The sequence below is a fragment of the Callospermophilus lateralis genome, chromosome 13, assembly GCF_048772815.1.
Source record: "Callospermophilus lateralis isolate mCalLat2 chromosome 13, mCalLat2.hap1, whole genome shotgun sequence".
NCBI classification, from domain to species: Eukaryota; Metazoa; Chordata; class Mammalia; order Rodentia; family Sciuridae; genus Callospermophilus; species Callospermophilus lateralis.
Window position 1 is genome coordinate 98422125 of NC_135317.1, and position 27899 is coordinate 98450023.

At 36.8% G+C, this 27899-nt stretch overlaps 2 protein-coding genes across 2 annotated transcripts in view; both read right to left on the reverse strand.

Moving 5' to 3' along the window:
• Axdnd1 (axonemal dynein light chain domain containing 1) overlaps window positions 1-11064 on the reverse strand; it is a 95327-nt gene extending 84263 nt beyond the window's left edge. The window contains exons 1-5 of the mRNA XM_076872940.1: window positions 10971-11064; window positions 9031-9203; window positions 8487-8590; window positions 1265-1385; window positions 424-509 (exon numbers count right to left, since the gene is read on the reverse strand). Of these exons, the coding sequence (XP_076729055.1) occupies window positions 424-509; window positions 1265-1385; window positions 8487-8590; window positions 9031-9203; window positions 10971-11064 (578 nt within the window). The remainder of the gene's footprint in view (window positions 1-423; window positions 510-1264; window positions 1386-8486; window positions 8591-9030; window positions 9204-10970) is intronic.
• Window positions 11065-13581: 2517 nt separating this feature from the next.
• LOC143637826 (sterol O-acyltransferase 1) lies at window positions 13582-27889 on the reverse strand. The gene is made up of 8 exons (XM_077105103.1): window positions 27874-27889; window positions 27410-27455; window positions 26274-26403; window positions 24236-24333; window positions 22522-22620; window positions 21326-21461; window positions 20579-20724; window positions 13582-19287 (listed from the first exon to the last, which is right to left on the reverse strand). The coding sequence occupies exons 2-8, from the start codon at window positions 27422-27424 to the stop codon at window positions 19231-19233; spliced, it is 681 nt and encodes a 226-aa protein (XP_076961218.1). The 5' UTR covers window positions 27425-27455; window positions 27874-27889; the 3' UTR covers window positions 13582-19230.
• Between the last annotated feature and the right edge of the window lie 10 nt (window positions 27890-27899).

The following is a 27899-nucleotide window of genomic DNA, read 5'->3' on the forward strand; positions in this document are numbered from 1 at the left end:
CCTCCCTTCCTCCTTCCCCTGATCCATCTATTCTACTCATCTCCTTTCTATTATTATTATTATTATTATTATTATTATTATTATTTCAATCAATACATAACTTCATATATATGTATACACACACACATATACACACACATATATGGGATTTACTGTGGTCTAGTCATACACAGTGTGGTAGATTTCATTCCCCAAAGTTCCATTTTTTAAAAAATTCAAAATTAAATGGCAGGAAAAGATAGAGAAGAGTTAATAACTAAAATATCAAATGTTTTTAAGTCTTTCTCATTAGTTGTGGCATCTTTCTTAAATTGTTTAAGGTGGCTACCTCAAATACTTTCACACTACATGAACATGATGTGTGTGCGAAGGGGCAACAACGGTTGGGCACCTCAGATATTCAATACACAACATAGTACTCACTCATCATAACACTCCAAACCTGAAACTCCTGTACTTGACACAATATGAAATTCTTCAGGAATCAAAGTATCTGTTAATGTCTTTGGCTGAAAAGAAAAGAAAATGAAGACCATCTAAATAGATGAAAAAATTAAATTGCACAAATACTAATTTCTATCCGAAAGGTATACTATTTATTGAAATATTTTGATTAGAGAAATAACAATATTAGCAATGTGGGTCAATACAGATGACAAAAAAAAATTAAGCAGAGCACATGTTAAAAATAACCATGAGTTAGAGAGCAACTTTAGTTCTAGTACAATCATCCCTTGATATGTGCAGGGGGTGGTCCAGGCCCCCATACAGATGGAAAAAAATTGTTATACCGAATGGTTTAGGGAATAACGACAAGAAAAGGACTTATATTCAGCACAAAGACAATATTTTTTCAAATATTTTCTATCTGTGGTTTGTTGTATATGCAGGTGGGGAATCCTCAAGCGTAGAGGGCCAACTGCACTTAGAAATTCATTAACTCTTTTTTTATTTGATTCAGCAGGAAGCTTAAAATTCAATTTAGCAACACACCAAGGATAAGAATTCTACAAAATTACATGTGGATTTCTGTGAGGGGAAAACCTAGTCTCCCATACTTTTCTAGATTAAAGCAGATAACTGTGGTTTGAAAAATGGCTTAATATCTTTAATCTTTTTCCCACGAACTACCCTTTTAAAGAAATAATTGGAAAGCTCTATGAAAACAAATAAACAATGCAGTGTTATAGTGTCAGATTGCCTTATATTTGGGGGAAATTATTTTTAAAACAAAGGAGGAGAGATGACTTTTCAAATACTTTACCTTATGAGGCACCATGGCACCATCATGTGACTCTAATGAACGGTCCATTCGTGGAGGACAAACTACATTCTCTCTAATCTCTCCTTTTACACGTTTTATGTCATACAGAAAAGAAATGTCCCTAAAAATGAGAAAATATAGATATATAAAAATATATTTTAAAAAATAACTGTTCTGCCTAGCTAACTAAATACAGATGGTAAAGAGTTGTTATGCGGGGCTGGGGATGTGGCTCAGGCGGTGGCGCGCTCGCCTGGCATGCGTGCGGCCGGGGTTTGATCCTCAGCACCATATACAGACAAACATGTTGGGTCCGCCGAAAACTAAAAAGTAAATATTAAAATTCTCTCTCTCTCTCTTTCTCTTTAAAAAACAAACAAACAGGGGCTGGGGATGTGGCTCAAGCAGTAGCGCGCTCGCCTGGCATGCGTGCGGCCCGGGTTCAATCCTCAGCACCACATACAAGCAAAGATGTTGTGCCTGCCGAAAAACTAAAAAATAAATATTAAAAAAAAAATTCATTCTCTCTCTCTCTATCTCTCCCTCCACTCTCTCTTTAAAAAAAAAAAAAAAGAGTTGTTATGCTAAATTGTTTAGGGAATGATGACAAGAAAAAGCCTTACATATTCAGTATAGACACATATCTTATTAGTGAGTAAAATGTCATTTATGTCAGGAAAAACTGATCTCCTTACCTCATACTCTCCTGAGGCACTAGGTACAAGTTGCCGTGCATTCTTCCTCTTTTCTATCTGATATTTCTCATTCTCATCACAAACTCTTTCTTTTCCTTCCATCTCAGGTTAAGATACTGTTTCTATGGTTATTCCTTCCACTTATGTACCTTCATTACATCTTTGCCCATACCCTCACAGCTCCTGTTCCATCAATCATAATTTCTGTGTATTTCCTACAATTTTAGTCTTTTCTCTAAAAATCTTTTTCTTGACCAGGCATTACCAGTCTGTGTATGACTGTTCTATATGGCTGACTGGCTATCTATCTATCTATCTCTTGCTTTCTGTTAAATATCAAACTTCCTAAAATTTCCCTTCAATCTAATTCCTACCCAAACATCCCCCAAAACCATTCCCCAAAAAGCTGATGATACTTCCCACTGCCAAGTTAAATAATTTCTTATTAGTTATCTTCCACTACACTGTGGAATATTTTCTAGGACTGATCATCTCTGTTTAAAAACACTCTCCTCCTCAATTTCCTGTGGTACTAGATGCTCCTGGTTTATCCTTTCTACTTTCTTAGACTTCTTTGTGCTCTCCTGCTACTAAATGGAAGTACTCTACAAAGTTGCATCCTCATCCCTCTTACTCTTCTTTCCCCTACATTTTCTTCCTTGACAATATCATCAAATCTCACATTATCATAGATGTTACCCTGTAGGCACAACTAAATCGTTCTTCCGTTCCTTCTTTTCCCTCTCTAGTATTCACTGTCAATTAACACCACCACTCTCTTCACCAAAATCTCAACATCTATAATCAATCCCTTCCCATCCTTTGTACCTAATATCCAATCTACTGCTACCACTTATTAGTTCTTTTTTCCCCATGGTTTTATTGAGGTATAATTGAAGTACAATAAAATGCATATTTGAAGTACGCAATTTGATCAGTTTTTGCATGTATGTAACCAAAACAATCAATACAAAAAGCATTTCCATTACTTTTTCTAAAATTTGACATCATGCAGACTATAATTCCTGCATCATTTATTACATCAGAAACCAATTACCTTAAGATATACAGAACCCCACCCCCATGCCAACTATTTCAAAATTAAATGGCACATTTATAAATATTTCTGAGGTCAAGGAATAAAGCACAAGGAAAGTAAATAAGAAGTGCTTTGAACAAAGTGATAATAAAAACTTAAAATACTAGGATCTCTAGGATTAAACAGTACTCAGATGAACATTTATAACTTAAAGTACTTGTATCAGAAAGAAGCTAGAATAACAATCAAGTTATTTTCAAATTAAGTAGTAGGAAGGAAAAATAAGAGTAGGAGCAGAAATATATGATCTAGAGAAGAAATAATACAGCTAAAATTTGATAAAAATCAAACAAGTCTAAAGAAAAAATAAGAACACACAATTTAATACCAATGGAAAGGGAGCTATCAAAATAATCCCATAGATGTCAAAAATATATTAAGGTAATTTTGCAATTATATGCTAACACACGTGATAGCTTACATAACATGGTCTATATTAGAGAAGGATCCATGTGCTACTGAGAAGAAAGTGTATTCCATCATTAATGGATGAAATATTCTATATGTCTGTTAAATCTAAATTATTGATTGTATTATTTAGTTCTATAGTTTGGAAGTTTTTGTTTGGAAGATCTACCCAGTATTCAGAGAGGTGAGTTAAAGTCACCCAGTATTATTGGATTGTGATCTATTTGATTCTTAAGTTCAGAAGAGTTTGTTTGATGTACGTAGATGCTTCATTGCTTGGAGCATAAATATTTGTGATTGTTATGTCTTTTTGACGTATAATTCCCTTAAGCAGTATGGAATGTCCTTCTTCATCCCTTCTGATTAACTTTAGCTTGAGGTCCACTTTATCTGATATGAGGCTAGAAACCCCTGCTTGTTTACATGATCCATGTGAGTGATCTGTTTTTTCCCATCCTTTCACCTTCAGTCTGTGGATATCTTTGCCTATGAGATGAGTCTCTTGGAGACAGCATATTGTTGGGTCTTGTTTTTGTTGTTTTTAATATTTTTTAGTTGGACACAATATCTTTATTTTAATTATTTATTTTTTTATGTGGTGCTGAGGATCGAACCCAGGGACTCGGAAATGTTAGGCGAGCGCTCTACTGCTGAGCCACAACCCCAGCCCTGGGCCTTGTTTTTTAATCCAATCTGCCAGTCTATGTCTTTTGGTTGATGAGTTTAGGCCATTAATGTTCAAGGTTATTACTGAGATATGATTTGTTCCTAGTCATTTTGGTTTATTTCTAGTTTTTAATTTGAATTAGTTTCTCCTCTGATTGACTGTTCCTTTAGTGTAGTTCCTCCCTTCATTGGTTTTTACTTTTTTTTCCCATTTCATCTTCATGGAATATTTTGTTGAGAATATTCTGAAGTGCAGGCTTTCTGGTTGCAAATTATTTTTTAAAATATTAGTTGTAGATGGACACAATACCTTTAATTTGTTTATTTAGTTTTTTGGTATTTTTTTTTTTAAATTGTGGTGCTGGAGATTGAACCCAGTGCCTCAGGCATGCTAGGCAAGTGTACTATCACTGTGCCACAACCCCAGCCTGGTTGTGAATTCTTTTAACTTTTGTTTATCATAAAAGGTATTTATTTCATCTTCAAATGTGAAGCTTAATTTTGCTGGATATAGGATCCTTGGCTGGCATTCATTTTTTTTCAGAGCTTGATTTATGTTATTCAAGGATCTCCTAGCTTTGTGGGTCTGGGTTAAGAAATCAGCTGAGATCCATATTGGTTTCCCCTATATGTAATCTGATATTTTTCTCTCACAGCCTTTAAAATTCTAGCCTTATTCTGTATGCTGGGCATTTTCATTATAATGATGTGGGTCTGTTGTAATTCTGCACATTTGGGGTCCTGTAAGCCTCTTGTATTTGATTTTCCATTTCATTCTTTCTGTTTAATAAATTATTATTTCATTGAAAAGATTGTACATTCCTTCGGTTTATATCTCCATGCCTTTATCTTTTGGCTCTTTTTATATTTTCCCATAATTCTTAGAAGTTCTGTTCATAGTTTCTTAACATCTTCTCTCCGTGGTCCACTTTATTTTCAAGATTACATATTTTGTCTTCATTGCCTAAGGTTCTGCCTTCCAAATGGTTTATTCTTTTGGTGATGCTTTCTATTGAATTTTTAATTTGGTCTATTATTTCCTTTATTTCAAGGATTTCTGTTTGTGTCTGCCCCCCCAAATCTATCTCTTTATTGAAGTGATCTTTTGCTACATGTATTTGCTGTCTTACATCATCCTTTACTTTGCAGATCAGTTTAACTAAATGCAGTCCAAATTCCTCTGACATTTCTGTGGTGTTGATAGATTCTGTTATTGGAGTATCTTGGTTTGCTTGGAGCGATTTTTTCCCTTGCTTTTTCATGTTGTTTGTGTGTCTACCCATGTAACAGTATGGATCTGAGGCAGCAGTTTCCACTGTGTATACTCATAGTGTCCCTGAAGGTTTCCAGTACCTCACTTACTGAGAAGCTGCCTATTAGTTTTCTTTGATTCACTCCACAGAGCAGCCAGGAATGTGAACTTCTCTATTCTGCCATCTACCACCACTTATTAATTCTATGGTCATCCTCCTCTTAATAGTGGTCCTCTTGTCTCTTGCCAATGCTAAATCACTAGTCAAAGTTGTCATTACTTTTTATGTTGATTCCTGGTGGGGTATAGTGGCACATACCAACAACCTCAGCAACTTGGGAGGCTAAAACAGAAGGATCACCTCATATCAGCCCTTTTGTTTTTGGTGTGGGGACTGAACCCAGGGCTTCGTGCATGTGAGGCAAGCACTCCACAAACCGAGCTATATCCCCAGCCTCATAGCAGCTCTTTTAAAAAATTTTTATTTGAAAAAGAGCTTACCAAGTTACCCAGGAAGGCTTCAAACTTGGGATCCTCCTGCCTCAGTCTCCCAAGTAGCTGGAATTATGGATGTGTGCCACCATATCCTGCTAAACTCTCTTTGATTTGTTATGAGACCAATATCCTTGTAGTTAGCCACCATATTAGGAGATCAAACTTCACCAGTTATTCCAGAAGCTTCACACACCATCCTTCTCTATTGCCCTCACCTCTGAGAATGAGTGCTTTCATTTCCTTGTGCTTTAATCACCCACTTAAAAGCAGGGAAAAGGAAAAAAAACTCTATTAAGCTAGCAAAAAAATAAGAAAAAAAGGATGCAAAGAGAAAACAGAGTAAGATGGCATAAGTAAATCAAAATGCATATGCTCGGGATAAATATCTATTCCAGGGTATTATACTCTTAGACCCAAAGCTCCTATGGTGGTAGCTACTTCCTGGTAGCTGCCTCCTGCTTCCCCTGTCCTGGGAATTTTTTCAACAGACACTGCTTCATACCAGCTCCTTTGGCTCGTTCAACAATTTTGTATTCAATTCTTTTTCTGTTTAAAAATATCTAAATTTTTTTTTCTACAGTAGTTTATTTTTTCTACCAAACTCTGACAAAGCCATCAAAAATATGATTCAGGGATACTACTTTGTATCTTTTTGTTGTGCTCTGGATATTTGAGGTTGCAAGACAAGTTATGTTTTGTTATTATTAGTTGTGTGCAGGTGTATTTCTATTGGTGCCACAACAAATTACCACAAACTTAGCTTAAGCAACACAAAATTTTTTTATTTTATTTTGAGACAAGGTCCCAGGCTGGCCTTGAATTTACCATCCTCCTGCCTCAGTCTCCTGAGTTGTTGGGATTACAGGCATAAATAAGCCACTGTACCTGGCTTAACACAAATTTACTACTTACCATTCTACAGGTCAGAAGTTCAATATGGTTTGACAGAGCTAAAATTTAGGTGTGACAGGACTGTGTGAGGTTCCAGATGTGTTAGAAGAAGACCCATTTTTGTGTGTATCCAGGATAACAGAATCCAGTTCCTTGGGCATACAAGATTGAGACCCCTGTTTCCCTGATAGCTGTTAGCTGAGTTGTCACTAGAAGACCCAGCTTCTAGTATCCGGTTGCATTTTTTGGCTCATGTACCCCCCACCTTCCATCCTCAAAGCTAACAATGGAAGTTGAACCCGTGTCATGATGCATATCTGCCCTCCTCTTTCTATCTCATCTGCAACCCACTTGACTGCCCTTCTTTACAACTTTCAGGGATTCAGGTGATTAGGTCACTGACAATCCAAGGTAAGCTTTCCATCTCAAGTCCTTTCTGCCATATGCTCCCAAGACTATAGTAAGAACATTTCAGTAGGGGCGAGGGAACATTATCTGTTTACCTGATTTTCACATTTTAAAAATTCTGACTCAGAAGTCATTTGACATCAAAACTTTAATGTCAGTTTATTGCTGCATTCAGATATGGCTATTTTTTCAAAGTACTTCAAATATCTCATAACTATTAATTATTACTATTAATAATTATATCCATGATCTAAATGCATAAAATGAAATACAGATGCTGTATGACACTAAAGCCCCAGGACACAAAAGTCAACAGACTAAGTTTCTGCCACTCTTTGTAGCACTGAGACATAACTGAATAATAACAACTTATACTTGAATAGCACTTATGGTTTTACAAGTGCTCTTGAATTCATTATCTCATTTGTACTTTTACAACATCCCTAGAGGCACACAAAACTGAGTTATATTTTTTAGTTGTAGACAGACACAATACCTTTATTTATTTATTTTATGTGGTGCTGAGGATCAAACCCAGTGCTTCACACGTGCCAGGCAAGCACTCTATCCCTGAGCCACAACCCCAGCCCTAAGTTATTTATTACCTTTTTTTACAGACTAGAAAATTAACTTCAGAAAAACTAAATCACCTACCCAAGTACAATAAGCATTTTCAGACAAAAATGACAGGTAAGCAAGCAGCATGCAGGAAGTAAACTGATAAATGGATTTTACTTATTAAATGGGGTCACAATCTTCACAGGAAAAAAAAATTCGACACTTAGAATAGTTTTAGGAATGATACAAAAACAATAAATAATATTTGCTGATTTGACCTAGAAAAGTATTAAAGAGTAAGGGTTCCCTTTGAAGAGAACCAGAATTAAGCACTTGTTCTACAGGGTTTTCCACATTATAAAGCTTTTTCCTCTAAGATATTCAAAAAACACCTATACATACAGATACAGGAAACTCTAAAGGCATTCTGCCTGTCAGATCTTGCTCCTTTTAGTAGGTAGCAATAAGGAATAGGAGAGTATAAGGACAGCTATACAATTACATGCAAAAAAGAAATAAATTTAAACAAACTGAAAATATGCAGAGCCAATACCTACAGCTATCATACTTATAATCATCATAAACAAAAACATGACCACCCTTTTGGATTGTATTCTGATTTATCAAAATACTGAAAGTTTTATAATCAATGATTTTATGAGTTCTCCAATCCTGCCCCTCCCAAGGCTGTCACATGAAATGAGAAAATGACTATTAATCTGCATCTATCTGAACCTCTTCCTTCTTTACCTTGCAGCTCCTGTCAGGGAGACAGGATGGTCAATCAGGTATTTGAATTTATTCCTTCGAATAGGGTGCTGCCAGACATGGTCTACAGGGCGTGGAAGAGTACCCTGGGAAAAAGAAAAACACATGGATATCCAGCAGAGGGCACTCTAGTCAAGCAAAAAAAAATCTATTCTTAGTAATTGAATATTTATATTTTGAATTACTTATATTGAAATACTTATATATTGAATTGAATATTTATATTTATGTCCCTGTGGAATAGAGCAGAATTCTTATTCAGTAGCATGGGCAAAGACTGAAAATAGAACATTTCTACAAATATTAAAACTAAGTATGGTAATTTTGGTAAGTTAACATGAAAACAGACTAATAGAAATATTCAAGCCTTGGAAATTTGGGTGAAAACATGAGTTTTCAATGTAGAAAATTACTTTAAAAAAAATTAAGACCACTTGGAATATATAACCTGTGCTCAACTAACACTTAATAAACAGGATACCAAAGAGATAATATCCCCAAGTAGTCTACATGCAAACTTACACACCTTTGGAGTTTTAGTTTTCTTAGGAGGCAGTAAATATTCAGGACAGGGACCGGCATTGGCTGCATAGGTCAGAGAAAGCAGAATCTCCTCGGGGATGAACTCATTCTGAAGGGAAGTAGGAAGGGGTTTGGAATGACCCACCATACTTCTTTGCTCCCTTAGTTCAGGAAGTCCTAAGAATGAAAAAGGAAAGAAAAGCTCTTATTCTAAGTTTTTGGATGGAGCTTACCACATTGCCTCATAATTCTCATCTGTATTTTCCTAATAGAGAGAAACATTGCTTCTGATTGAAAAGGATAGTAACAAACAATAATTAAAACACCAAAGATTATCTGGTCAAAAGAAATGTATTACCTACCCTACTCACATCAAACAACAGGTTCAAAACCTCATATACAAAGCTGAACCTGAATTAGTCCAAGCTGAAACTTAACTCACTTCACTTAACTGGGAGAGCTTTAAGATGATGGGAATCAACTATTTTCCCTTTGATTAGCAAATAAAACAAGAAATCTTTCCTTCAATCTGTCAGATTATTTATAATTTCTCTCAAATAAATTCAAAGGTAAAATGACTGTATTAAATTGAGGATGGGGGCCGGGGTTGCAGCTCAGTGATAGTGTTTGCCTCTCACATGTGAGACACTGGGTTAGATCCTCAGCACCAAATAAACATAGATAAATAAAGGATTGTGTCCATCGACAATTAAAAAATATTTTTAAAATTGAGGATGGAAGGGATCTAAGTGGAGTTTAAAAGTAAAAGTAGGGGTTGGGGAAACAGTTCGGTGTAGAGCACTTACTTAGCATGTATAAGTCTTGTGATTGGATCTCTGGCACACACACACAAAGTAAAAGTAGAACTAGGATTGTTGGAAATGAAAAGTGGAATAATCTCAGCAAGCTGATAGAATAAGAACTGTGAAGAGTATTCTCAGCTTGATTAGCACACAGAAGTAAAAAACATGGGTAGTAGGGCTAATTCAGGAAAAAGGCTTCCAGGAAATCAGTCAGGTAATTTGGTAGTCACTGTTCATAACTTTCAGTAAAGAAGTACCATGTTTTCATCACCATCAAAACTTTTAAGATTTATACTACCAAGTCTCTCTCAAGGGTTTGGTATAGAATATCAGAAGAAATAGGGGGAAACAAAAAGGTTAGGTGGGACTTCAGCAGAATCTCTCCCAACAACTCCTGAAGGTGAGACTGGAGAAAGTGTTACCCTAATAGGGTGAGGATGCTTTTAGCAATTTTTATTTTTTTCTTTTTTTTTTTGTAGTTGTAGATGGACAGCATGACTTTATTTTATTTACTTTTATGTGGTGCTGAGGATTGAACCCAGTGCCTCAGGCATGCTCCTAAAGTACTCTATCACTGAGCTATAGCCCAGCTCAGCAATTTTTATTCTAGTGTAGATCTGCATTCATCTAAGAATGAAAAGCTCACAGAATTGCTCATTTAGAAAAATTATTAAAACTTGATACAAATACAGAATTTGTATGATTTGCATGTGTCTGTCTTATCTCCACTATTCTTTTTAAGTGCCTTAATGTCAGAGACCAACTACCAAAAAAGATGCCATTGTATTTAAAATAGGAGGGTGAATTTTTAAAACAATATAAAACTCATCAGTATTTGGAAAAAGTATAAACGTAGCCTTTAGGTGGAGTAATTAAACAGGACTGGCTCTAAACTACTATAAAAAAAAAATGGCTTTTGGTTTTACTTGAAGGAGTGTCAGAAAAACAGCTCTAGTGCCCACTGAGGATCATTTGATCATTTGATCATCAGAGACCAGCTTTGATAACACAGGGAGACCCTGGGCTCAGAAGAAGGGAGGGGAAAAGGGTAGGGGGAAAACGTCTGATGAAGAAAAATGGTGAACAGAAGGTGATTTCTGTCAATGACCGCGATTATGTCGGCGGGATCCTTCAAGTTTACCTCCGATCTCCTCCTTGACTACAGAGACTCTTGACTTTTTGGCCTCAGATGATAAGGAGTTCAGAGATGCGGACGGTGTTTTCTGAAGAGACATAGTTTTTAAAAAAAAAAAAGGGAGAGGGCGCGCGCGAGCGAGCCTCCTATCGTTCTTTAGTAATTTGAAATATTCCTCAAATTAATTTAAAAGTAAATCGGCGTCGTACCAGGACCTTCAGGCTGTCACATTGTCCTGTAGGCAAAAGAAACGAACAACAATAACAATAACAAAAAAGAGACCCATTACATGCTTGTGTTCATTTCGGAGTTGGAATCCACCTAGCAGTGTTCCCCTTCTCTGGGGGGGGGGGGGACCCCGAGGTTCTCTAGGATCCTCTAACGTGACTGAGAAGCCAGCGAGTGTGGGAGGGTCGGGGAAGGACACGCTCGCCCCCACCACAGCCTGCCCGCCCGCCCGCAGCCCTGTGGGCGCCGCCCGCTCGTGTCCCCAGCTTCCCCAAAACAGTGCCCCTCGCGCAGGACAGCGCCACGGTCTCGAATGTCAGGCAGGGCTCGGAGCGTTTCTCCATTAAAAACCACAGGAAAGGACACCCGTGATCTGTACCGGCAAATTGGGTTTCCCGCCAGGCCTCCAGCCGCCCAACCCTCCCCTGGAACGCCTGCGCATCGTCATGGAAACCCAGGACCCCGCTCCTTAGCAACCCTCAATCGGGGCTGCCTTCAGAGGTGCCGGCGGAGAAGGAAACAGCCGGAAAACCGTCCCTTACACTCTCCCGGAGCTTCAGTGCAAGTCACAGCATAGATTCACTAACAATTAAGAACAAAAGTGTTTAATCGAGCTGTTGTCACAGAATCCGACAGCGTCTCTGCAGCGGCCTAACGTCCGAAGACAGGGCTAGTGAGCAGGCGTCAGTCGGGCGGGCGCTCGCTCACAAACGACCTCCTTGGGCCGCGCCGGAAACGAGCCAGGGTGGTTTCCGGCGTTGTCTCCATTCTGCTGGTTTTATGTTTTTTTAAACAAAGCTAAGCTCGGGAAAATTGGAGAGCCAGAAACTCTAGGTTCCTATCCGTCGGGGTTTTCTTGCTAAAGCTTTCTGATCCCTGGCATTTGTAACCCCGTCTTCTGTGGACGCGTGGCCTTCCCCAGAGCACGCGCAAGGCTTTCCTGTGTCCATTTTCCCTCTTTTTCTTTTGTGAAGACAAAGGAGTGCTGCACTTTATAAGGAGCCAACCCAGGTAAAATCGTTTAAAAACCCCAGTTTTGCCGGGCTTCGTGGCGCACGCCTGTAAACCCAGCCACCCGGGACGTTGAGGCAGAAGGATCGCAGGTTCGATGCTAGCCTCAGCAAGTTAGCGAGGCTCTAAGCAATTTTATAGAGTTCCCGTTTCAAAAAATTAAAAAAAGGCTGGGGATGTGGTTAAGCACTCCTGGGTTCAATCCCCAGTACAAAAAAAAAAAAAACTAAACACAGGTTTTCTCGCTTCAAACCCTGCTCTCAGGACAGACTCTTCTCGGCTCTTTCACTCCTACCTACCTACCAGGGACCACTTGTATTAAAGCGGGGATTCAGTGATGAATAGTGAATGCTCGTGGAGACAAGGTCTAGATAACTTTGAGAAGGAAAGAAAACTTTATTATTCAGTCGTCATATTCCTTACAGTGCCTGCACAATGCCTTCAGTGTGCGCCTTGATAACACAAAACAGTTATCCAACCCATTAATAAAATTAAGGCTCTGGTTTCCGGAGTAACAGAAATATGCGCAGAGGATTCAAAACCAGAAACATAGTCACTTTTAACTCTTCCAGTCTGACATCTTGGTTGTCTGCGCATTTTAGCCTGCAGCCCTATCTCCCCTGTTGTTACCGCTGTTGACCGGTGACGAGTCCTTGCTTCCCCCATGTTGAAGAATAACACCAGAAAAGCACGGGAGGCAAGGTCAGAGTAGAAATTAGAAGTTTATTAAAGGACAGCAAGAGGTGGAATCTGTGGAAGTGCGGTTGTCTCTCCATTTTATAGTTTCTTTCAGTGATGGAATGTAGGTGGGAAGGCCGGAGGTGTGGGACACAGGTGGGCCACAGGAAGGACTTCATTAACACTTCTTTGGGATGGGCTATCTTCAAATCTGCTGGGGCTGTTCCTTAACATTCCTTTGGGATGGACTTTGGCCTAGGGCCTTTTCAGGACTTCCATGAGTTGTCCTGGAATCATTCTCAGCATGGCCTCCATTTTAGATTTCACTCAGTATTAAACCCGACTTACCTAACTACACTGACTACCTAACTTTTAAATCTGGCTTCACTATCACACAAAAACAGCATCATAGAACACGTTAAGGATTGGCAAATATCAAAACAAGTGACAGGTTAGAAGCCAGGCAAGCACAAGTAGGCTTTTATCTTCACTGTGTCACTTTATAGTTTGGAGCCATAGCCACCATAGTAGGGAAATCAGAGGTCCCAAAGCAGTGTCAGCTATTAGGTACTAGAAGAAGGAAAGTAATCCATCATTTGTGTTGAATACATAAGAAGTTACTTTTAAAACAGTCTAGATTTTTTTTCCAAATATATTTATTTACCACATTCTTCACATACGCAATATTTTTCCATCTTGTGTGCAGATATATTTTTTAAAGTTTAAAACATGAGATTAATGTTAATACAATGCATACTAAAAGTCATCACACAATGATTAGACAAACAAGGACTTGCAAGGAGAGGAAGGAAGAATAATTCAGGGAAAGAGCAAGTAAGAATTAGAAAAAATGTCTTTAATTATAGAAAATCCTTCAAAAACAACTTTGGGTTTCTGTGACCTTCTGCTTATCTCAGAACACTATGGATGAGTGCTTAAAATGGAGAGAGAAAAAGAGAAAGCAGCTGCACTGGCCCAAATGAGAGAAGCTTAACCCCGGGTTCATTTCCATCCAAGAATTGGCACACTGGCGCAAGAAAATTCAAATTATATTTCTGAACAACTAGGTGCATGAACTGCCTGTTTCAACAGGTTTTAAAAACAAAGTACAGCTACCACTTCATCAAGACAAAACTCCACTAGCTTGAAGGTCAGCACTACATTGGAAAAGGCAGAAATGTCAACGTAATAATGTAAAAATAAGGATCAACATTTAGGAAAAAGGAAGACTAAAAAATAAAATAAAAGGAAGACAGAGGCAGTATTAAATTAAAAAAAAAAACTTTATCACTTCCAATATCAATCCATTCTTTTTCTCAAGTCCAAATTCCCTGTTAATATCTTGCTGGGTGCAGTAGTGCATACCTGTAGTCCCAGCTACAGAGGAAACTAAGGCAGGAAGATGGCTTGAGACCAGGAGTTCAAGTCACCTAGGTAACAGAGTGAGACCCCATCTCAAAATTAGAAGAAAAAAAAACTCTATATAAGCATTCTTTGCACTCTAAACAGTTTTATTAAACATTTAGATAGATTTGTGTAGATTATACAGCTTTCCTACTAAAGTTTAGTAACTATTATTGTTATTGTCTACTGATTTTCAAGTAGGCATTAAATAAGGTGGGGAAGGGCTGTACTCTCCTTGCTTCAGCCAGACTAGATGTACTTTATCATCTCTGTAAACTGGGCATATCTGTAATATTTTATTTCAACAAAGGTTTTCAACACTCAGCTGATAGTGATGTTAAAAATGAATCAAATTGCTATAAAAACTTCACTAATGGCATTCACTGTATTCCTCAAAATGTTTATGTCCCAGTCTTTAATTTGAGCCAAAAGCCTAGAGATATGTGAAACAATGCTGAAGACACATCTTAGCTTGTGTGTGTAGTATTAAATAACTACATTAAATTTTGCACAAGATTGTTAAACTTCATTAACAAAAGTGTGAGCTATCTTCCATTAAGAAATTTTTTCTGCCTTCCAAGACTATAAGCATTCTTTGCACTGGTAGAAATGAGTTCTCATTAATGTTTCCTTCCCCTCCATAAATTTTAAAACTTAGCTATAAAATAGACACACTAGTTCTAAACATTTAAAGTAATAGCAGCAATACTTCCTTTTAGAAGCTTGCTACCTTATAATGCTAAAGCAGATAAACCTGATAACAACATTGGAAAGATGGAAATAAGAGCAAGTGCCTGTAACAATCATGTTTCAAATGACCAGGTTAATTCCTTCATGGGAAAATCTATCAAAGTGCAGCACCAATTTGCATCATCCTGAGGGTCTATTTTAAAAGACAAATACAAGTGCAGCATTTGAAAAACCCACCCCTACCCCTGCCCCAGATACTGGGGTTGAACTCAGGGAGCTTTACCACTGAGCTACAGCCCCCGTCCTTTTTATTTTGAGACAGAGTCTCACTAAATTGCTGAGGGTCTTCTTGAAGTTAATCTTGAACTTGTGATCCTCCTGTTTCAATCTCCTGAGTCCCTTGGGTTACAGTGTTCAACACTGTGCCTGGCAAGAAAGAGGCACATTCTTAAGACACCAGTAGGGACCTGGGTTTCAAATTTAGGGAAGGAAAATAATGAGGCCATATGTCTACCAGGGATAATGCTTTGCAACAATTCTGTGAGGTAGTTGTTGTCCCTATTTTATAGATGAGGAAAATTCCGGCTCTGATAAATTAAGCAATTTTGCCCCAACTCATGTTGCTAATAAATACTGGGCTATCTTAATCAAAAGCCAATTCTCTTTTTAATCACACTACTGGTTTCAAACCGAGTATGCTGGGGTAGGAGAGAATGAGTGCACCAAGCAAGAAGAGGTCCAGGCCCACTATCCCTTTTTCAACCTGAAGGAGCTCTAGTTTATTGGTTTTATCTACTGGTTTAAGAGTAACATTCCATAACTGAAACAAAAGTGTACTGTATCAGGCCACCTCATTACTAGTTATGTTAGTTTCTGTGATAATGTCACCCCCACCCAACAAAACAACTGGACTTAACTCAAAATTATACCCTTACAAAACAAAGGCTTCTTTACGTGAGAGATATCAACAACTATTACATCTTTTTAGGGATATAGACAAAAAATGAGTTAAGTGTTTTTTTCCAGTACTGGGAATCGAACCTACGGTGCTCTACCCACTGAGTTACATCCCCAGCCCAGTTTTTTTTTTTTTTATTGTTTTACTTATTGATGGACTCTTAAGTTAATCATTTATTTATTTTAATCATTTATTTGTGGTGCCGAGAATTGAACCCAGTGCCTCATACATGCAAGGCAAGTATTCTAGCACTGAGCCACAACCCCAGCCCCAGTTTTTTATTTTGACACAAGTTCTCATAAGTTGCTGAAGCTGACCTCAAACTTGCAATCTTATTTTTTTTTAATATTTTTAGTTGTAGATGGTGGACACAATACCTTTACTTTGTTTATTTAGTTTCACATGGTGCTGGGAATTGAACATATGCTAGGCGAGCACTCTGCCACTAAGCTACAACCCCAGCCCCCTGCAATCTTATTTTATTTATTATTTTTTTTTGCAATGCTGGGGATCAAACCAAGGGTCTTGAGCATGCTAGACAAGCACACTACCAGTGGGCTACATCCCCATGCCTACAATGTACTTTCTTGCCAATATTAGCAATTTTTACCTTGCACATATTGAAAAGGGGAAAAATATTTTCCCTGTTCCTTTTGCTTCCAAATGTTGTAGTTACTATCATGTTAAAAGCAGATTCAATTAATTATCTTATAATTAAATTCTAACATGGGATGAACAGTTTTACGGAGGAAATTTTAGTACATTAATCCACCACCAACAACAAAAAACAATTGTTTTCGTTACCCAGGATTCAGAATAAAAGTATCAACACATTTATCCCACACATGAAAGGTACTAGAAGACCAACTTAAAGGTCTAATGAAAAATTATATGCTGTACATACTAAAGTTTTCTTGTATTACCACACAAAAATCATGGTTATTATCATTAATACTTCTTACAGAATTCTAAATTCTTTATTTTTCAGAAGGAAAAAAAAGTACCATTTTATAACTTAAAATAACTTTACTGCATTAGCAAAATAAGAAACAAAATAAACGAATCTTCCTGAAACACGTTAGCTAGAGGTTTTAGTTTTGTTTAGCATGTAGATGGTGGTTTAAAGAAAAGATTTTTGCTAAAAGTAGCCAGCAATAAGAATCTTCTTTCAAAAAAGTGGCCATTCCTTTAAGTACTAATGTGTTTCTGTGTTTCTGAATGTTTCTCAGTACAGCTGGCATTCTAAACACTACAATCCTATATGCATCATTAATTATTACTTAAAATCTCAGGCAGAAAAACAAATCACTAATAAAAAAAAAAATGGGAAAGCTTGAAAAAAAAAAAAAAAACTTGACCAGTCCAATACAGTATTCAGAATTGCTACATATCAGAGTCCTCTTGCAAGAACGCAGGACTCCAGTATTTCACAGAAATGCACAACTAAGAATCACATTCTCTTGCTTCAAAAGTTTGGCAAATTCAGAACCAAGTCTTAGGCCAGTCTGTTCCCTCATTACATGTAGTGGGGTTTGTTTTTGTTTCTGGGGATTGAATCCAGGAGTGCTTTACCACCAGCCCTTTTTATTTTGAAACCAGGTCGTAAGTTGCCCAGGCAGGCATTGACCTTTTCTTCCTCCTGCCTTGGCCTCCCAAGTCGATGGAATTACAAGTGAGTCCCCATGCCTGGCAACCCTCATATTTAAAATGCAGTGACAGATTCAAGTAACTGACTCATTTTAACTTTCAAGAAATATTTCAGAAATTACAAGGTATAGTACTCTTGTTAGGGGTTATGGTCCTATTACATTACTTCTTAGAAATATGCAGAGTAATTTTTTAATAACTTGTTTTGAGGTGAACTTGTGTCTTTTAAACTGGGTCTTATGTTTGAAAATTGCCTCAACTCATCTGATTCAAAGGTATGGTAAACAAAATGGGATCTTAAGCTGGAGACCTGTGGTCCAAACTAGGTGTGACGGTTAAGAAACTTCTCCACCTTATCTTCTTGTGAGATTCAAATGACTGTAGAACAGTGGTGAAAAGACATCCGAAAAGACATCCCAAAACTATCTGGATATCAATAATCTGCTCCAGCTAACAATAATCATTTGAATAATATGTAAGTCTCACTTTGAGGGGTAGAAAGTTGAACTATATGGTATCTGATATCCCTTCCAATGTGCAAACTTTATAAACATAATAATATTTCATACATACAAAGAAAAACATTATTTTACACATCACATTGTATTAGGAATGAGTATCTTATACCCTGGAAATATCACATAATAGAGTACATTTCCTGGATAACAGTCACATATTTATCTAAAAATAGGCTACCATTGAGCAACTGCTTCAGAAGCCAGCTTCTGGATCCTTAATGATCACTTTACTATTAACTGAGGAGATTAATATTATGTTATATATGACTCGCTAGTCTGTAAAATAAGGGAAGTCACTGTTTATTAGAAAATAAAATAATTGCAGCAAAGGATACTTCTAAATAACTTCAAAGAAGTTATTACCTTAAAGTTAACAAAACCTTCCATGTAATTCTATTGTAGATAAAATAATTGAAACACATCATTGACTCAAATTTTTTTTTAAATTACTCTGGAAGTCAAAGAAATGTTCTTCTTGTGCTACTTCTGATCCCCTCAAATATATACTGTTACTGACATAAACTCGAGAATTCAAGGTGAAAGGCAGCTAATTGCTTCACACTATTGTATAGAGAAAGAAAAACTGAGTAGATCTTAACTTTTAAAAAAATATAAAATGGAATGTATAACAAATTTATCTTTGGAAAATTGATATTTTTTTTCTTTTCTACAAGAAATACCAAAAAAATCTTTATTTTCCTTTCTTCTCCAATTGCATGTTTAATTAAAATACCTTCCAACAACATATATGAAAACAACTCTAAGCCAGAGATACTTAAAGTGAGATACTTCCTAAGTGTTTTGGCTAACTCAGTGGCCACACAAGTATGTTTAATCTCTGATTGGATGAAGTGAAGGAATAAAATATAGATATAATTACCAAGGCTTAAGCTGAGATGACCCAGCAAAAATCTGTCATTACCTCAGCTATAAGTCTCCCTTCTCCCAAAAGGGGGAAAAAAGTCCTCTTAAGCATACAAGATTCCAGTGAACTCCCAACAATCCAGCACCAGGAGAGCTAGGAATGGAGTGAGCCATCTGTAAAGCCTGGAATAGTCCAAATTATACAGCTGTCCCCAAATCAGGCAGAATATCCTATCTTCAGTGACGAGGATGGAAATAGTCCAGGCTTCTAAAACACGTAACGGCAAGTCCAGGAACGTGGCCGGATATAGTCCAGAAATGTTGGCTATGACAGAAAAAAAAAGAAGGAATATTTTATTTGTGTATACCATATATATAAATTATGGTGGTGGGAGAGGTGTAATTTATACAGTATACATCTCTAAATTTCCCCCCAGCCATTCAGAAACCTTTAAGCTATAAGAAACTAATACAAAGGTGTTTAGTATTTTCATCTATAGCACTGATTTATTCAACTTAGAAGCTTCACATGAAGTCTCTGAAGTTCAATAAACTCTACACAATTACATGACTGCTGACCAAATTTTAAATAGGTATTAGGCCTTTCAGCACCTTGCCTTCTTATTTTAGCAAAATCCCACTTTGTGTCCTAAAATCAAAATAGTGATAGATTAAGGATGATAAAATATGTACACAAAATGACCATATTATAAGGTCATTAATATGTACCATATTATTAAGGTACTAAACTATTTAAAGGAGAAGCAGATTAAGTACTATGAAATTTTAGAAATAAGATGGGAACAAAAATTTGAATAAGCTTCATGGAAAACAGACCTTCCAAATTAGATTTTGATCGGAGAATAAAATCTGACGTGGATTCCGAGTATAAAGAGCAGCATGACCAGGGTAGAGTCTAGAGTCAAGAGTGATTAGTTCAGATGAACACAGGGGATCAATAGGAAATAAGAAGGGAGGATTAAAGCTACAGAACTGAGACAAAGTCTGCAAAAAAAGGAACCATAGGGAAAGCTGATTAATTTTATTATAGATATCCACAGCTGTAGATGTTGGAAGATACACCCAGGCTAATATATCAAGAATGCAACCCCCGTCAAAATTTGGAAGTTATCCATATACAGCTAAAAAACAAGGCCCTAAGAATCAATGAAGCCCGAACATAATTACAAAAAAAAGGGGGGGGGGTATGGAATTCTAGGCATATCAATGTTGTCCGACATTTTTTATAAGAGTTTATTTGGGAAGAAAGAGATGAAAAACACATATTTAGATAGTAGGGGCATACATGCTGCTGGGAAAACCCTGGAGAATACCTACATTTTCAGGAGACAGGAAGAAAATTAGAAGAAGCTGAAGAAAAGGCAGTAAAGGAGGGAAAAGAAAGAAAGGAAACCAAGAACTAGGAAAGTTCAATGTGAAGAAAACCCAAGAAGGAAGAAAGTTCAAGGATAGCATAATAAGGTGTGATAATAAATGAGCGCCTTTTACTCTTTATTTCAACATAATCACAACTACCCTTCTTAATATTGCCCACCAACCCTTACATCAGAGGACAAGGAAGTTACTTTTGCATTCTAACTGAATTGAAGACTCACATTTTTCAGAGGACAGTGCTGACGTGCATACCATTCTTGAGAATAAAAGCACAAAATGACTCCATTGCCCAAGAAAAGGGAAGCCCACACCATAATGTTCCAAATTGGCCTTTTCCGACTATCATTAACAATGAAGTTGAAAGCCACTAAAGTTAGAAAACAAAAATATACACACTTATCAAAACATAATCCATTAATGACAAAAAAAAAAAAAAATCAGGAGATGAGCAGCCTCAGTTATATGCTGCGATCATTTAATCATTACACTGAGCATCAACAGTTCATATATGTATTTTATTCTGGTCATTGGTTCTATAAATAAAAAGGAAGCTTGATTGTCTAAATTTAATAACCAGTAATCAGTAGGAAATCAACAGTATCTAAAACATGAAATTATTAGCATTTTAATTTTTTCTTATATACCCACTCAAAAAATGGTCAGTTTCCCAGGCAGTGCATGCTGATAGTATTTATGAATCAGGAAGTTGTTTAGATAGATTTCATGTTTTTTCAAAATTAGTGTTATCAATGGTCCTCAAGAGATAAACCAGTTTATTTCTCTAACTTAAAAGTGTAAACACCTTGAAACAGAGTTTTGTAGAATTACTGAAAGCCAATATTCTGACATACACTGCCTTGAAATGGTCATTACTATTCTCTCATTTTTCTATATTGATTTTATAGTTTCCTTCCTGATTTTCTCTCTCAGCATAATACCCAGGATTCAAAACATGCCAAGATACTCACTTCCAAAGAACATGAAGAGCACGAAGAGCACTGGATAGAAATAGCTCAAGCAAACAGCAAGGGCATACTCATGCACTACAGCAGATATGGCAAAGACAGCCAACATGGCAGCAGACTTGAACCTCTTCGAGAAAAACTAAGGTACAAATATGTAAAAGTAACATTTTAAAATAATTTTTAAGTAATTAAGCATGAACCACATAAGACATTATCATATGCTAAGGGCACCTAGAAAATTTTATTTATACTTGACTAAGTTTACTCCTTGGATTAACCCAAATCTATTAAAATCAATACAGAAAACATGCTCTTAAACACTTGTTTTATTAAAATGATGCATTTTCCAAAGCATTAATGTTCAAAGATCTGGATTACTTTCAAAGACATTAATTTTTAATTAAATTAATTGAGCTTACATTTGTGAGATACCATGGCTAACAAAACAATTTTCATATGTAAACACAGACATCAAATTTCAATCTTTAGAGCAACGATGTACTGTGAAAATAGGGCAGGCATCCTCTCTAAAGATAAAATTTAGAAAGGAAAAGGGACTTGCCTCATCCCATATGTGAAGCCACACATAAAACAGAACTAGCACTCAAATACACTACCATTGCCACCAAAGAGATTGTCACTTAAATGATGCCCTTATTTAATAATAAAAACTGTAATCCATAGATACTAGTGTTAACCAGAAGAGTTAAGATTACATTTCAGCAGCCAGGCATGGTGGTACATTCTATAATCCCAGCTACCCAGAAGGTTGAGACAAAGGATGGCAAATTTGAGGTCAGTCTCAGAAACTTAGAGATCCTGTCTCAAAATACAAAATAAAAAAAGATGTAGCTCAGTGGTAGAGTGCCCCTGAGGTCAATCCCCACTACCACAAAGGAAAAAAAAAAAAAATCATTTCATCAGTCTAAATACATTCTACTACAAAGAATGTCTCACAGACATGTGTCATTGATAGGAGAGAAAAAGCCACACACAGGTATTTCTTCATTTATAACAAAGAAACAAAACCAAATGAAAAAGAGCTAGAATGAGACTATTTGTTGGTAAAGAGGTTCATAAGAAGCAATCCATTATTGGTGATTATGAGCATTTAAGTATAACTTCTTCCCGCCTGGACAATATTTTGTAGGAAAGGATCTCCATTTTTTAAATAGCATGAGCTAACTCTTGCTGCTTACCCAGAGAAGGTCCTTGTAGGCATAGTAGTATAGCCAGTCATGGACCACTACATTCCAGGTCCTATAATAGTTAGAGTATGATGTAGAATTCCACCAATCCTGAGGGGGAAAGTAAAGGTATAAGATTACATACACACACACATACCCACACCCACACCCCTCTAAAGCAAAACCCCGGAATAGTCCAAGGAACATGCAAATATGACACAGAATCAGAGAATACTCTGAAAAATTGCTAGTCCATATACAAACATTAGAAAAATCTTAAAAGGCGGGGCCAAGTTTGTGGCTTAGTGGTAGAGCGCTTGCCTAGCATGTGTGAGGCACTGGGTTCGATTCCCGGCACCACATAAAAATAAATAAAGGTATTGTATCCATCTACAACTAAAAAACAAAATTAAAAAAAGAAAAATCTTAAAAGGTATTATTTATTAGTGTTTAGTATGACATTATTCTAGTGCTACATATGTTTAAGTCTTTAGAGTAATTCTGTCTCATTATCAAACAAGTTATGATGGAAGATACAGAAAATACAGAATGATTTAAATCTCTAATGTTCATTTAAACAGCAATTAGTAAACCCTTGCCCATCTTGCTAAAACAATGAGAGAATTAAAAGGTCACAAAGACTAGATTGAGTGCTAATATTAAAGAGTTGTTGGGGCCAGGCATGGTGGTGCACACCTGTAATCCCAGTGGCCTGGGAGGCTAAAACAGGAGGATCCACAAGTTCAAAACCAGCCTCAGCAATTTATCGAGGCCCTAAGCAACTCATTGAGACCCTGTCTCTAAATAAAATACAAAACAGGACTGGGGATGTGGCTCAGTGGTTTTAAATGTCCCTGGTTTCAATCCCCGGTACAAAAAAAAAAAGTTGGGGGTGGTATATAAAGATTTAATTACATAAGAATTGACATGGTACTTACTTCCAAGTCCTGGTATCCCTTTGTATATCATTTTTAAAAATTTTTTTAGTTGTACATGGACACACTATATTTATTTATTTAATTTTTATGTGGGGCTGAGGATGTAACCCAGTACCTAACATATGCTAGGCAAGCGCCCTACCCCTGAGCTGTAACCACATCCCTTCCTTTTTATATGTCTTAGTCCCAATTTTAAGACCAGACTAACAGAATCAGACATCTAAAATTTGCAACACATACTGCAAGAAAAGAGCGGTAGACTTGAAGGTAGCGTTGTGGATCACTATGAACCACTCTGGCTACAGCTTAACTCCAACTTCAGAAGTATTAAGAATATTTATAAGCAGAATCAATACCTTTCAAAGTAAAGAAGGGAAAAGTTAATTCCCTCATAAACGGCTAATTTACTGAGGACTAATTGACTGAGGTCACTCTTATAGAATGAGACAGCCAATTTCAAATGAATGAACAGTCAGAGGAAGTCTTATAATGCCCTTGGGACAAATGCTGTCCTACCATAATCACCAATATATCTTCAGAGGATCCAGCAGAAACCACATGCTATATTATGGAAGCAGATGTTAGAAGCAGAAGAAAAGATGAAGGCTATGTTAATTAACCTGTTATCAGAATTTCAGACTTAATACTGGTAAAATTTGTGGAAAATAAAATTATTTCACAATGTTTGAATCAAAAAGCTGGTTAATATCAGCCCAAAGTATTCAAATACTTAATAATGAGGAAATAAATAAAATAGGAAGAGGAAGATGAATCCAAATGTATATTACCTTATAAAACATCCTGTCACCAAAGCGTAACATCTCAGCAAAGGCATTAAGCCAGCAGTGCAGAAAGGCAAAAAAAGCAAGGAACAGTATCAGCACACCTAAAAATAAGATTGACAATATGAAGAATCTTTCCAAATAGCTCACGTACCAAGCCATTAATTCTACATCATTTGTTCAGCCGAATTATTCTGTAAAATATAAATTGTTATTCTAGTTTACCCATCCCACAGATGAAACATACTTTTTTAAATATATATACATTTTTAATTTTCAGTAGATCTTTATTTATTTATATGCAGTGCTGAGAATCGAACCGTGTGCTTCACACATGCTAGGCAAGCACTCTACCACTGAGCTATGACCCAGCCCCTGAAACATTTACTTTTAAAAGTTAATATTTTTTTAACATTTATTTTTTGTAGCTGTACACAAGAACTTTTATTTATTTTTATGTGGTGCTGAGGATCGAACCCAGGGCCTTGCACGTGCGAGGCGAGCGCTCTACTGCTGAGCCATAACCCCAGCCCCCAAAAAAGTTAATATTTTTTAATTTTAAAAAGCAATGACTTCCTTCCAAATGGGTTTAACAGACAATAGATGACTCAGTCTATTTTTAAGAAATATCTTGATACATGGCTTAACTTGGTATCCAGGGCCCCTTAAAACCTAGCCCTCATGGGGCTGGGGTTGTGGCTCAACGGTAGTGCATTTGCCTGGCATGTATGAGGCACTGGGTTCAATTCTCAGCACCGCATTTAAATAAATAAAGGTCTATCAACAACTAAAAATATATATATATATATATTTAAAAAAAACAAACCTAATCCTCACAATGTCCCCCTAAACCAACTATTTAAAACTGGGAGATTTTGTTCCCTTTATTTGGTTGTCGCAACTGGAGGAATAGGGGTTGTACCACTGATATCTAGTTGTTAAGAGGCTAGGATGCTGCTAGACAACCTATAAGAGAGCCACCCAAAAGAATTATCCAGCCCAAAATGTTAATGGTCACAGGTTAACATACCCTGGTCTAAACTTATCTCCAATAACTTTCCAGTGTTGTAAACACCATCCAGACTGAATTTCTGCCACTGCAAAACATTCCAAGCATTTGCATCCACCCTACTCTCTGACAGACCTTTCTACCTCTTCCCTGCAGGCACACACCTACCTGTTTTTCAATACTCAACCTTAAATATCATCTCTAGTATGAAACAAAGCCCAAAAGCACTTTCTTTACCCTATTTATATAGTAGCTATACACACTACATGGTAAAACATCCATTGACTTGTCCACCTCTCTCATTCATTTATTCAAGAAATATTTATAGAGCATCTACTATGTGCCAGACAACAGGATATTGATTTTTAATAAAAAACTTACACAACAAAACAAAACATTTCATGAATGAACGAAGAAGAGGAAGTTAAGGAAACTACAAATTTCTGCAAGATCCCAAAGGGTAAAGACTGTGTATGTCTTGTTCATTGCCAGCATCTGGTACATAGTAGGTACTCATATTATCTCTAGAAAAATAAATGGAATAAATGAAGTTAAGAGATGGAGATATGGCTGGAAAGAAAAGGAGACCAAGAAGAAATGATGCCAAGTGAGATTTCAACATGTGGTCAGAATATCCCATGCACCATGGAGGTCAAATTGGATAAGGGCTAAATCACGTGCTGGGTTTAAAAGTCAGGAGGTTACTAATGATTTTAACAAAGGACATTTCAGTAACCTGGTAAAACTGAGAGCAAGATAATAGTGAACTAAATAGTGAAAAGGAAGGTAAAACATAATAAATATGGAACATCCACCATCAGAGAAAGCAAAACTTAAGTGAAAGCTAATAGATAAATAGAAAAATTGGCCTGAAACTTGAAGGACACTTCATTTCTGAGATAGAGGGAAAAGAGGTTACTTAAGATGGCAGAAGTGTGTAGATACATTTACAGGAAAAAGGAGAAAAAACAAAGGTGCTCAGAGGCAGTGGCTATTTTCCTTCTGCACAAATGAATTAACAAGGACCCACTATACCTGGCAAGATGGAGTTAAATACACACAGGACCAGAACACGAGCACTGAAGGGCTCCTGTTTGATATTCTGAAACAAGGGGGCACAGAGCCTTTCAAAGATGTAGTACACATAAAATAGACAGCCAAAAACCTGAAACAAAACAAAGATGATTAGAAAATTGATGACTTAATGAGAAAAAATAAAGCTTATGTTTCTGTTCCAAAAGACCCTTAAACCAATGCGACACTTAAACCAATGTTTCATATATATTTCAGTTAGCCCTGGTATATAAGATTACTATGCTGGGTGAGGTGGTGCACACCTATAATCCCGACTACTCAGGATTACAAGGTTGAGGCCACCCAGACAATTTAAGAGAAACCCTGTCTCAAAAACTGGTGTGTAACACAGAGGTGGGGCATTTGCCTAGAACAGGAGAGGCCCTGGATTCCATCTCTAGTACCACCAAAACAAACAAATAAAGCACACATGTACACTCAAGCTTAATCTCTACCATAATTTTTATTAACCTTTACCAAATGACATTTTTTGATACTTCTTTTAGTTGAAATGGACACAATACCTTTACTTTATTTTTCTGTGGTGCTGAGGATTGAACCCAGTGCCTTACACATGCAAGGCAGGCACTCTACCACTGAGCTACAACCTCAGTCTCTGACATTTTAAAAGATCATCTAAGAACTGTTTTTCCTACTACATGAAGCCTAAACAAAAGAATAAATAAATGGGTATTAGAAACAATTTAAATGGGATCTTCTGGGATTTATGATTTTCACAATGGAGTGGGAATGGAGTGAAGGACCATACCCACAAACATATCTCCCCACGCCAAAGTACAGAGAGGGGAAAATTAACATAGATGCTTACTGAAATAACCAAACAGAATTACTTCAATTAAATAATTTCTCTTCCTAAAGAAAATTATCTTTTTTTTCCCTGAAAAAAATTATCTTTGATGTTGGCAAAAAAAAAAAAAAAAATACTATATATTTGTTTTAAAAGATTTCATAGTTTGAATAGAAAGCATTCTCAAGCTCCTCATTGACACACATTTACCATTTTGAATAGATTACATTATAATAAATATGAATCCCCATTTTCCAATCAACACACCTTAGGCAATTAAACAATTTACCTGTGCAAACTGCATAGCAACATAACCCCATCTCACAGTGGGAGTTCTAAAGAAAGAAGAAACAAAACAAGTTTTCTAAAGTATGTAATTGAATTTAAATAATGACCTTCACAATTAGTATTTTTCCACACAGAATAACATTTATGGGCTGGGGGAGTAGCTCAGTGGTACAGCAGCACATGCTTAGTTTGCACAAGCTCTGAGTTCCATCCCTAGCACCAAAACAAAAAAAATTACTTAGTATCATTTATGATCATACAAAATTATAATATAATTCTGCCAAGAATTAATATTACCAAGTTAGACTGCTGGAATGACCATTTAAGGCTTCCCATATCAGAGAAAAAATGAGGATACCTTCTATTTTCTCTGTACCCCTACATGACCTGGCCTCTGCCTACCTGCCCATCTCACTCCTCTATACCTCCAGTGCTCACCACAGTTCTACTTCATAATGCTATTACCTGGGATAGCTGTCACGGTAGATAAG